The sequence below is a fragment of the Lepisma saccharinum genome, chromosome 2 (assembly GCF_977018435.1).
Source record: "Lepisma saccharinum chromosome 2, izLepSacc3.1, whole genome shotgun sequence".
Lineage (NCBI taxonomy): Eukaryota > Metazoa > Arthropoda > Insecta > Zygentoma > Lepismatidae > Lepisma > Lepisma saccharinum.
This window is the reverse complement of record NC_139230.1, coordinates 203650280-203662829: the sequence shown is the minus strand read 5'-3', so window position 1 is coordinate 203662829 and position 12550 is coordinate 203650280. Positions and strand designations below refer to the sequence as shown.

General features: G+C 34.9%; 1 protein-coding gene across 3 annotated transcripts in view; it reads left to right on the top strand.

The window, feature by feature from the left end:
- The window catches only part of BORCS6 (BLOC-1 related complex subunit 6), a 179345-nt gene extending 172294 nt beyond the window's left edge, over positions 1–7051 (top strand). For 2 of the 3 annotated variants that reach the window (XM_083117910.1, XM_083117911.1), the window contains 3 exons: positions 266–349; positions 2803–2879; positions 5820–7051. In XM_083117910.1, the coding sequence (XP_082974036.1) occupies positions 266–349; positions 2803–2879; positions 5820–5871 (213 nt within the window). In that variant the 3' untranslated portion in view covers positions 5872–7051. The remainder of the gene's footprint in view (positions 1–265; positions 350–2802; positions 2880–5819) is intronic. The other variant, XM_083117909.1, reaches the window with a different exon arrangement.
- The last annotated feature ends 5499 nt before the right edge of the window (positions 7052–12550 follow it).

Sequence of the window (12550 nt, the reverse complement as noted above, 5' to 3'; positions counted from 1 at the left end):
CTGCGAAAGTGTCTCATAGCATTTTTGCGAACCCTATGAAAGACCTATTTGCCGGAAAAGTATCGGCTGGTATCGGTAGATGAATTTCAACCGATACCGATACCACTGGTATCGGCTCAGCCCTAGTTTATATTTAATATGATGTCTTGTTTCATTTACAATTATGCCCACATGGTTTCTGTAATGCCATGCTGGTGTTCAAAGTAGAAAATATACTGTTGGATATTTATATGCATTCATTACAAATACCTATTTGTTCTTGTAGATGTCTGCCTTGACAGTTGACTGCTTGGAAGTATATCGTGATGCTGTGTGCAAAACCTGTGATGCTGTAGATTCTAACATAAAGGTAAATATGTATGGTGCCAAATATTACACTAATTGTACATTTTTAACTAAACATGAGGTGACTTGTTATTTTAGGTTTATGTGCGTAAATCAAACCTTTTTTTATGTTTTTATATATTTTTAAAGGGTTTTACAGGATTTTTATATCGCACACAGGCATTTGTTTGTTTGTTTGCTCATGAAAAAATTTAGTGACTGAACATGTTTGAAACATATTCTCTGTCGATTTCCCTTCCTCCAACTCCATGGAGATTTTTCAAAGCTCTAAACAAGACAAAATGTCTGGTTACCTGTACAGTCCAAAGTCCTAATTTCTGATCTGTGTTGTCCTGCTCACTTTCACGTCACTTTGGTGCTTTGTGGCATTCACTCATTGGAAACTAACATTTCAGCATATACGATGATCCTCACATACAAAATTGCGTAGTTTGACTATGGATAACATGAAAAACTATTGTTGCCTATACGGCGAAGAGCTGATTATAATAGCAAATTTCCAAGGGTATGTTCTGCCATCGCCATAGGGTTAGACAACACACATAACGTTATACAAGATACCAGTGGTGTGCGGTGCTAAATCAGGCAGGGGACAGGTGACCTGCACTTGCCCCCTCCCTTCCCATACCTGTTGTAATATAATACAGTAGACCAAGTAAAATTCAACCCTTGTTGAAATGAACCACATAAACATATGATACATATGTTACAAATTGTCAGAAGTGACATACATGAAGCACGTTAAAATTTGGAAAAGGTTTTGAGATACATTTTCGAAAAGAACTCTATGAAATTTCAGACTGGCTTTGCGGGTGTGATGTGGATAACAATACCAATGTTAAAGCAAATATGATATAATGTAAAGAAAACATTAAAAACAAAATTGTTGATGCACAAGAAAGGAAAAATTAATAAATGCAATTTGAGTGATCAGAGAAATTTTATTTTTGTCGAAATGTCTTCCATATCTCTATTTCTAGATTAAGTTGACATTTTTTTTTGTAAAATTGAGCATTCTTGTAATTCAAACGTCCTCAATGCAATAATGGCAATCAGATGGCCGAGTTTTTTCATGACATCCACTAGATTTGTAGAAATTGTGACAAAACCCCGAACTGTTCCAAACTACCTTCTCAGGAACAAATAAGGACAACAGTAATTTGCCACTGGAAGAGTATCCAGTTGATCATTTTACAGAGTTATAGTAACTTGTTTGAAAATGCCTTGTGTACGATTTCATTTTACTTTTTTATTCAGTTAGGATAGGTGTAGGTTTTCTGTCTTTTCTGTAAAGTTCAATGAACTGAAAGCCTTCGTCTTCAGCCGGTCGATCATACAACAATTCGCAACCCTACGCTAGCAACATTCGCATTCTTGTCCTGCCGTTGCATGGGTCTTGGAGCTGTGGAATAGGTGGACGCGAGCTGTTCCCTCAGAAGCTATTTCACAGCATTTAGCCAAGGCATTTAGCAGATGCTTAGACTGTAGAAGATTTTTCCAGTTCGTTATGACTGACACATGCAATTTTGCAATGAGATTAGGAAACATAGACTTACTACACTCAAAACCGTCACTGTGACGCAATTAAACTTTAGCACATAGCAAAAACTCGAAGGAAAACAAATTCGCTATATCTCTCATAGGGAACAGCTAGTGTTCAGCTTCCATGATGGAGGAGGATCATTTACCTTCACGTGTGGTCAGAAATATTTGGCATCAGGCACGCAACAGAGGGTGGAACGACGAGGGTAGGTGAAGTAAACAAACATCCAGTCACGGTGAAAGTTTTTCTTCAGCGTGTTGATTTCGGGAGAAAGAAGTGTTCTTATTATGTTATTATAGATAACTTAAATAGCTAAAAAGGGCGATAAGTAGGAGGGAACAGGGACCGCCACTGCAAGATAGCGCTTATTTCAGGATATAGATGTCCCATTTTCATTGCCGGTGACTATACCTAATCAGTATTTTTCAGGAATTTTGAACTATTTCAAGTTTGTTTTTTTAACCTACTTCAGGATTTTTCGAGCCTAACTTAAGATTTGTAGAACCTATTTTAGGTTTTTCAAACCTTTTTTATGATTTTTAGAGCCAATTTTAGGAACCCAAAAGCACACTTTTTAGAACCTAAAAATCTGAGGTCTAATTATAAATTACTCAATAGAGAGAAATAGATAGTGCCGCAAATACACATTTCAAACTTTTGTCAGAGGACAATTTCATTTTAGATGAGAGAGTTATTGTGGAGGAAAACAAGCACTTGAAACTAAATTTGCATCATTTTTACTATGTATTCCTTATGGGGTTTGGAGAGTTACACATCATTTTTGGAAGCTTTGACCTTTGTTGGTATAGAGTGTTACACCTTATTGTATTATTTCAGTACCCATAATTTGTTGTGTTGATTATAAACAAAATTTGTATATTATGTGGCTGAAATTAATATTTTTCTCTTTGCAGTCAATGTACCAGCTAATGGCAAAATGTGAAGAGCTGAGCAAAAACATGAAGCCTATCTACAGATTATCCGAGAAAATGTATCCTTTCTGGTTTTCTTTGCATGTAAATTGACTGTAGTGATATGTCTCATTTCCACTGAACATTAATGATATTTTGTATTGATGAAGGAGGTTGGGTGAACGTTTAAAGTTCCAGAATATAGCTTCTTTGCAGAGTGCACCGACTCAATCGTACAGGCATCATTGAGCATATGGCTAGCAAAGGAGGGATCTTTTTGCAACTGCTGGGTTTTCCATCCTGGTAGAGGGAAGAAATGGCAGAATGGGCTCAGTAAAAGTGGAACGTGCCGGCCTCCATGGTGGAGTGGTTAGCACAGCATGCTAAGATGCCAGGGGTCCAGGGTTCCAATCCCAACCTAGGCATGGGTGTTTGGGAGTGTCCCTTCATCATACGAGGCGTATTCGGAAAGTAAGTACCGAAAGGGTGTAAGAAATAAAGTAAAATAGTTTTGTACTTCTTTTTATTTGCACTGCATTCTACTGACCTTAAACTACTTTTCTACGTAGTTTCCACCATTTTTCAAGAATTTGTCACAGCTTGGCACTGGTTTTTGTATCCCATCGTCATAGAATGTTCCCGCCTGTGATGAAAGCCATCCATGCACTCCTGCTTCGACGTCGTCATCCTCGTCGAAACGCTGACCACAATTTCCGATATTCCAGGCCATCTGTCACAATTTCGTAGAGGGCTGTTTTCTTGAAATGTGTGGAAATTCCATGGAAAGCGACGATATTGTGAAGTGCCTGTTTTCACGAATATCCGCATCGACCGCACGCACCAAATCCTCGGTCACAACAGATGGCCGACCGCTCCTTGTGAACTGTCTCACGACCTTCTTTAAATATCATAAATAAAGACCTGTCACAGTTGACGGTGGATGTCTACCCGTTTCACGTTTCTTGCATTGAGAAAACGAATCGTGGACCGGATTTCACAGTCGGCAGGCCGATTGATTTTCTTGAACATTTCAAACCTTCATAAACCTATGAAGGAAAAGCACGACCTGCCCCCACGACTGCCTGTGGCTTACTAAGGAGGTCAGCGAGAACTCACATGGTCGCGACTGCAGCGCTACGGCGGCAATGTTTGCAAACGGTACTTACTCTACGAATATGCCTCGTATTATCACTCATCCTCATCTTTGAGATTAGCCAAAAGCAGTAAAAAAAGAAGTAAAATAAACCAAATCAATCAAACCATTTTGGAACAAAGAGAACAGTTGTACAGTGGGATGCAAAAGTATTACCAAGTAAATTTTACATCATTTTTATTCAGTTTGTTTTGCTCAGTGAGAGCTTCAAGAATAGAAACAAAATGCGAAACAAGCTACTTTCAAAATCTGCTCCAGCATAAGTAAAAGTGCATGCATTCAAAACATGTAGGCTGCAAGAGAAAGAATAATTAAAATAGTCATGGACAATTTACCGAGCATTTCTTGTGCATCCCACTGTACACAGACATGCTATCATGGATGCAGTCTGAGGGAGCAGCAAACTCGACTGCATCTGAGGGATTTCTGAGTGGCACCTTGTTATCAGTCTCTCAAGCTACAGACACTTACCAGGTGTTGCACCTGTGCCATGTCAGAGTCCAGGAGGCCTGCTGAGCAATATACCAAGGAACAACACAGAGCAAACCTACCAGCCAGCCATGGTTGGGTCAGGTGAGTGTAGAAAGTAATAGCTCTCCCTCTCTCCTTGTCATTCTGCATGTTCATCGGGGGGCTGGCCACTCTACATTAACTTTTACCACTCTTCGTTCAGCTGCATCGATTGACTCAGACGGTCCCTTCAACAACCTGGAGTTGTCATCAATACACACATGCAGTGGCACCAACTTTTGAAAAACATTGGGTGTAGGCTGAGAATTTGCCCTAAAAATGCCTTTCTTCTTCCTTGGCCAGAAAAATACAGGGTTTTACATTTAAAAACCATTTCAGGCCATATCTGAAATGAATATGTGGTTTTTAGAATGGCTGTTTGCCTACTTTAGTCATAGGCACCTATTTCGAAGATAATTGTTCTGTGAGTGCCTAGTTCAGGAACATGATGAAAAATGTCAATGTTCATCAATTTTAGTGCCTATTTCGTGCTTCTTTGTCTGCCTATTTTGAGAGGTTAGTGCTTATCAAGCATCCTGATTATACCTCAATCTTTAGCAGTTCCCATAAAGTTCTTAGTTCAATTGAGGTATTCTGCATTTTCACATGTGCCATGCATGAGTCATGGCTGCTCTGTCAAAATCAAAATGTGATGAACAAATTTCATGATAAAAATAAAATGAAAATGTATAAATAATGATGAATATGATGGGAACCTTCCTTGTTTGAATCACATAACAACAATGTGAAATCAAAAGACATTTTTATTTGAAGATGTCAACCACCTAAATTTTTAACAGTCATTCAGTGTATTTACCCATGCCAGTGGTGCTGCCACTGTTCAGGAACAACTTTTCCAACATTCTGTGTGTGTGAGTGTGTATGTGTATATGTGGTGGGGGTTACAAAGTTTAGATCTTTTCATGTGTACAACTTTCCTCATTACCAGGCAGTAACCATTATATACTAGATAAACTTTGGTGTGATTGATTACAATTCTTTTTTCCACCTAATTTTATTGCTAAAAATTATTTCCAACTAAATGCCTTCAGATAAGAGATCCAATATGATGTGTAAATATTTTATTGTCCATGGTACCATGGTATTCTCAGTGTCACTTGAAATCAGAATATATTGATACATTAGTTTATTAAAATTTCTGATATTTTTAGTGATCTATATTTCATAAATGTTCTGTAATTGAGTTCACAATTGTGTAACTTTTGTTATTATTCTAAGAGCATAAAGGAACATAAGAAGCACCAGTTATAACAGAAATTGAGTCTTTAATTTAATTGAAGTAAATTAACTGTCTTGTATTTCTATTGTGCATGTTTTTCCTTAATTTTATGTACAGAAAAGAGATCAAAAGGTTGCTTGATCTCTTTGAGAGTGCAATCAGCAGCTAGCCGCAGGTTACAAAAAATAATTTGCTAAGTATTAAAAGTATAATCAACGTGAAAATAATTCCAAATTATGAAATGGAAATCTCAGAAGAAAATTGAAAGAATGTGTGTGTATTTCCCCTTATAAATGAGGACTTTACTACAAGGTTACTTGTTCCTACTTTTATTAGAAATATAATTTCATTACTTATATGTTAATACTCTATTGTTTTTACTGGTCAGTATTAATATCGAATTTGATATACTGATGCACATTATGCTTCCAACAGTAAGAATTTTAACATTGAATGTAAGGTCGAAAGCATTATCCAAAAGTAGTGTAACATGATAGTACTAAAGACTAAATGAATTACACTTTAGTGTCACTTTTTTTTGGAATATAGCTTTTATTTGATTAATTCATTACAGTATACAATTGTTGTTTGCATTATTTATATTTATATATTGTTTTAATTATTTACACTTATTGAAGATGCAATTTAAAAATAGGGTTTCCCATTAATCACTAATTTTGTAGAATTATGTTTTCATTTCACATTAAACAATAAATGATGTATTTCAGACCAAGTAAATTTAGAATTGTTTTGTTAGTGTAAATATAAATTTCATATTTTGTTTCAAATTACATTATTTTGCTTTTGCAGTAACATCACAAAAATATTTGATAAATATTCATCTTTCATTCAAAATTGAAAAAGCTTTAAGCTTCAAACAACATCGTAGAGAAATGAAAAATGAAACTATTATTTTACTAAACTTTATATGACTAATTCAAACAATTAAATGACTATAAACTTGGTTGTTGTGTGTCCCAATGACATAAAATACTGACAATGTATCAACCTACCAAGTGGGAAAAGGCTGCAATTATTATGACTGTCATTATTTTTATTGTACAGTTTTGTTACAATGAGTTTAAATTAATTACATTTTGTATAAGGGAGATAAAAATATATAAATGACTTACGTGAGTGAGTAGAAATGGTTAAAAATGATGTTTCGGAAGTCTGTACTACTTCCTTCATCAGGTAAATAAAATAAAAAAACTTTAGGTGCCAAACATGGTACCGTGTTGTCAAATTGTAAGTTGAGGATTCAGGTTGAGAATAAAAAAGGTAAAAAACTTACTGTAACGGCATAAAAACTCCGATGAAAACCTTCACTGGTTAAAAAAGTTAAAAAGAAAAACCACACAACTAAAACAAATAAAAATCGACGACCTATTATAACCCCCTAGTGACTCCCGTCAGTGTTGGGTAGAACATATGGACTGGGAGTGCTCCTGTGCTTCATTCACCTCTACGATCGTTTACGTCACCATTCCAAGGTGAACTCCCTCTCTTCTTCGACGGCCCTCACAACCTCGGGAGTGGCATGAAAACCCATTTTAGTGTTGGTATTTACTGCTTTATCCCACTTTTTAAGAAAAACGATCCACCTTTCCTCCAGGTTACCATCATCTCTGTTAAGCTTGTTCCTTTTTCCGGTGCATATAAATGCAGCTTCATAAACGTTTGTTTAATTTGTTCTCCTCTTTCCTAATTACTTCCCTTTTTATAATCCTATGTCCACTCATTATGATATGTTTGGATAGGCCTGTTTTGGGTACACCTTCCTTAATATCTTTATCCATGTTCAAAAGAGAAAAATCGCCTGCATTAAAAGAGTAGGTCAGAAAAATTGATATAATATTCGAGAATTAGACAGGATGGCTAAGAAAGTGAGAAAGATTATCGTGAATGAAAGTAATAATCAAAAAGAAAAAGATGATAATGAAAAATGTAATGAAAGACATTTCATCGGAATCCCCTATTACAAGGGGGTTTCTGAAAAAAATTGCAAAAACAATGATAAAATACGGCGAAAAATGCGGGATGAAGGCCCCTAAAAATATAGAAAAGAATTTTACCGGGTATAAAAAGGGGGGGTGGGAACAAAGATAACCCGGAAGAACAAAAAGGGGTATACCAGATAGAATGTGAATGCAGGAATGAATATGTTGGGCAGACTGGGAGAAAAATGCACACTAGATGGGATGAACATGATCAAGATATTAAGGAAAAGGTACCCAAAACAGGCCTATCCGAACATATCATAATGAGCAGACATAGGATTATAAAAAGAGAAGTAATTAGGAAAGAGGAGAACAAATTAAACAAACGTTTATGAAGCTGCATTTATATGCACCGGAAAAAGGAACAAGCTTAACAGAGATGATGGTAACCTGGAGGAAGGGTGGATAGCTTTTCTTAAAAAGTGGGATAAAGCAGTGAATACCAACACTAAAATAGGTTTTCATGTCACTCTCGAGGTTGTGAGGGCCATCGAAGAAGAGAGGGAGTTCACCTTGGAATGGTGACGTAAACTATCCTAGAGGGGAAATTTTCCCCTTCAACACAGCACACGAGCGCTCCCAGTCCATATGTTCTACCAAACACTGACGGGAGTCGCTAGGGGGCTATAATAGGTCGTCGATTTTTATTTGTTTTAGTTGTGTGGTTTTTCTTTTTAACTTTTTTAACCAGTGAAGGTTTTCATCGGAGTTTTTATGCCGTTACAGTAAGTTTTTTACCTTTTTATCCTCAACTTATGATTTGACACCGCGGTACCATGTTTGGCACCTAAAGTTTTTTTTATTTTATTTATCTGATGAAGGAAGTAGTACAGACTTCTGAAACGTCATTTTGAACCATTCTACTCACTCACGTAAGTCATTTATATATTTTTATCTGTATTGATAGCGAGTAAAACGCACCATTGTAAAATGTTTGTATAAGGGAGCCTCAATTTTACATTTTACTAAATTAATCATTGAATCTTCATGGCCCCAATAAAACATTGTTAGAAAATTTTCCTGCATTTAAGTTTTTCCATCTTGGTTTCCTGAAAATGTAAAATTGAGGTTCCACTGTGTATTTGCATAATTTTATTTAGTATATCCTAAATCGAGGAAGAAATTGTTTTATATTTGTGTACTAGCATAATTTTATTTAGTATATATCTAAATCAAGGGAGAAATTGTTTTCTATTTTGTGTACAAGTTTATATTTGTGTAATTGCATAATTTTATTTAGTATATCCTAAATCGAGGAAAAAATTGTTTTATATTTGTGTACTAGCATAATTTTATTTAGTATATATCTAAATCAAGGGAGAAATTGTTTTCTATTTTGTGTACTTGCATAATTTTATTTAGAATATCTAAATCAAGGGAGAAATTGTTTTATATATTGCATCATTTATATTTAGTTCTTTTGTTGTTCCCAGAACTGAGCTTACAATATGCAATATGCTAGTTTAATGCAGTGCACAGTGATCCAGAATGTCCAAAAAGTTAGCAAAAAATATAAATTTTTTACTTTTTGGTAAGGGAATAAAACTTGAACAGTTCTCGAAACAACTAAATGGGACATGAAACAGACAGAGAAATTTCTCTCTAAATGGATTATTTGTTGTCGTTTTCAAGATGCAAAATGGTTGCTCATGAAAATTGAACTTATTTTTAAGACTTGTAGCATTTTTTCTTCACCCTACACTATAATTGTGCTTGGTAGGCTCAAAGCTTCCCACTAACACACAGAAAAAGAGCATATATTAGAATTAAAATCAAATCAATACTTTTATTTTTGACTTTGAAATATAAAAGTTATCTTGAGTTAACATAGCTTTCACCACTAGTTCCCAGGATGATTTCGAAAGCAAAGGAGAAAAAGTTTTGCTACTTTGGCTAATTTAGCTTATTTGTGAATTCGTACTCTGCTGTTAATGTGTCATCATGCAGCCCTGTACCAAACATGAACTTGTGTGTGGGCGCTGTGAAACTGAAATTCCCATATTTTGCTATTGATGATCAATACATATAGCAGTATTGCAGGCTAACGGTGATTTTTGCACACATCCCCAATGACCTCCTAAGACTCCCCAAAAATGTCAACAACAACCCTCCCTATTTTTTTCCAAAAGACCAGATTTTTTTGTCATTTGGGCTCTAAATGGCCTTTACCCACTCGTAAATACAAACGTACACCCCTCCTCCCCCCCAAGTGTAATGTGAATGATTTTTTGCTGTGTGTTACCCAACAGGATGTCCAATCTCTGTTAGGACCCAAGGACATGCTGGGTAAATATTACACAAAAGCAAAATTACTTCCTAAGTCTGAATTATAATTATTTTAAAGCATTTGAATAACAATACATTTATTGATTAAACTAATTTTATTAATTTTGAAAATATTTATTGTATTTACACAATTGATAAAAATGAGAAAATAGAACATGTTGAAATATCAAAGTGAAAAGAATGAGCACATGTATGGACGAAGTCTCACTACTGATTAAGATCCCAACATTCGGAAGGGTTCACTGGAAAGGTACTGAGCCTCAGGCACTCATTGGAAATTATTTTAAAATATGTCAAAATAGCTTGGGTAATTTTTACCTAAATGCTCATCCTTACATAATGCATTATGGAAATCCACAAAACATCTTTCGTAAAATATCTGGTGAAGATATATATTTCCATAGGAACACTCAAATTAAGCAGTGTCAGTTTTGAAGAAAGTAGTGACAGAAGTAAAAAGCCATAAACTGAAGAACTTTGCTGGGAAAATACACCCAAGGAATTCACATTCGCAGCCAAAGTGTATTTGGAGAAGGGAGGGTGCGGGAACTAGTGAATAAATATTATTTAATTCCATAAAAGACATTAATTTATCTTGAAAGTGATTTGGTAGGAAGTCCTTGTTTTCCTAGCAAATGAATTTCAAGGATACAATATGATTATTGTCACAATTATCATTATTGTTATTATTCACCTTGTAATCAAAGGGTCCTGGGTTCGATATCTGCTGGGAGGCACATGGCACAGAGGTTTGGATCCCACTTTAAACTGTAGGTCTAGTCCCGATTGGCTTTTCTATGCATAAAGTAGACTTAATCATTATTATTATAATGTAATCTACTTCTGGGAATATATTTTAGTCTTCAAATGTCTTGTTTCATATTACTGTGCTTCAAAGTGTTTATTGAAATAGGTCATGTAGGGCTTATTACCATATACTTGTTGCATAAATAATCTAAATAACCAACTCGGTGCCCACACATTTGTATTGATTTAGGGGTGAAATAGCAAGCTCCAGATTTTTGCGATTTTTTCTGGCATTCTTGATCACTGCGCAGTGGTGTGTTTGTGTGAATGCTTGGTGTTTAATTTTGGATTTAATATTGGATAAGGAACAAAAATCAATGAATTGTATGCTCTTATGAAGATGCAGTTTTCATTCTTCAAATTTTATCTGTGTTTACATATCAACTTGCATTTTAAAAAATGCCTCATGGTAGTAGTAATACAATATTTTCCACGTTATTTGGAGGTCAGTATGATATGCAAGTTGTTTTATTATTGAATATTTTTAGCAGTTCCCACACAGACCAACACATGTAAATACTACTACCCGTATATTATTTTAGGATAATTGCAGTGTATTAATATTGCAAAATGCATATTCCCATGTAAGAACTATTCAGACATTAGATATTCTAATTCTGTGACTAAGGATTATATTTTCTATTATAAATCTGTGTTGTGCACTGTAAAACTTGTTCAATTACTCTATTGCTTATCAAGTTAATTGCCAGTAAATAAATAAGAAGTTACTAATTTTGAGTTTATGTTCAATTACTCTATTGCTTATCGAGGTAATAAATAAATAAGAAGTTACTAATTTTGAATTTATTTTCATGTCGCTGCATTGAGTAACAAAGAATTGCTGATAGAAATCTTCAATTTTACACCATTGGTGGTGTGTTGTTATAAAAGAATGTTTGGAAAATTGTATGTAAATGGTAGCCGAGGAGTGTGCCAGGTGCCCCCCTCCATTTTTTTTCCATAACAGACACCATGTTCTAAACACAAATTCAGCTGGTCACCCCATTAGATCCCAACATGGCAGCAGACAAATTAAACCTACCATTAGTGTTCAGCAGCAAATTTACAGGAGAGAGGATATAATGTATTCTCAGGAATATGCCTGACCATTGAAAAGAGTCAGTAAATTGGAGATACGTAGTAAATTGGAAGATACATGACTCCTCCTTACTGCTAAGAATTATAAGTGGTGATACATCAATCTGACTCCCAATAGAGCTCATGTTAAACAAAACCAAAAACTGCATTTTTAAAGTTACATTCCTCTGGTTCTCATATGATGATATACACTTGAAATCAACTGAAATAGAAATTTTCACAAATCACCCACTTTTTTCACGAAACGAAAACTTAAAGAAATTCTTAACCTTAATTCTAGATTTTGTACATACAGTGTAACTTTGCACCCAGTTTTTAAAGAAAATGTTGTAAAGTGAAAGAGCATACCCTAGTGAGTATATTGCAGGTTATTTGTTCTTTCTAGTCTGGACATTATGTAATAAAACACACTAAATTATAATTCAGTCAGACTTGACAACATTTTGATAGGTGTTTCTACAGTATGTAACATTGTTATTCGTACACACATAATTTCCGAGGAACAAATGTCATATCTACTTGAATATATTATAATTTTCATATATACCTGGAAATTAATGTTAATGAGGTTTCACCAATAAATGTCAATAAAAATGTATGTTCAAAGTGTATAAACAGTGCATATAATTTGTGTGAAAAGAAAAAACATGCTGTTTC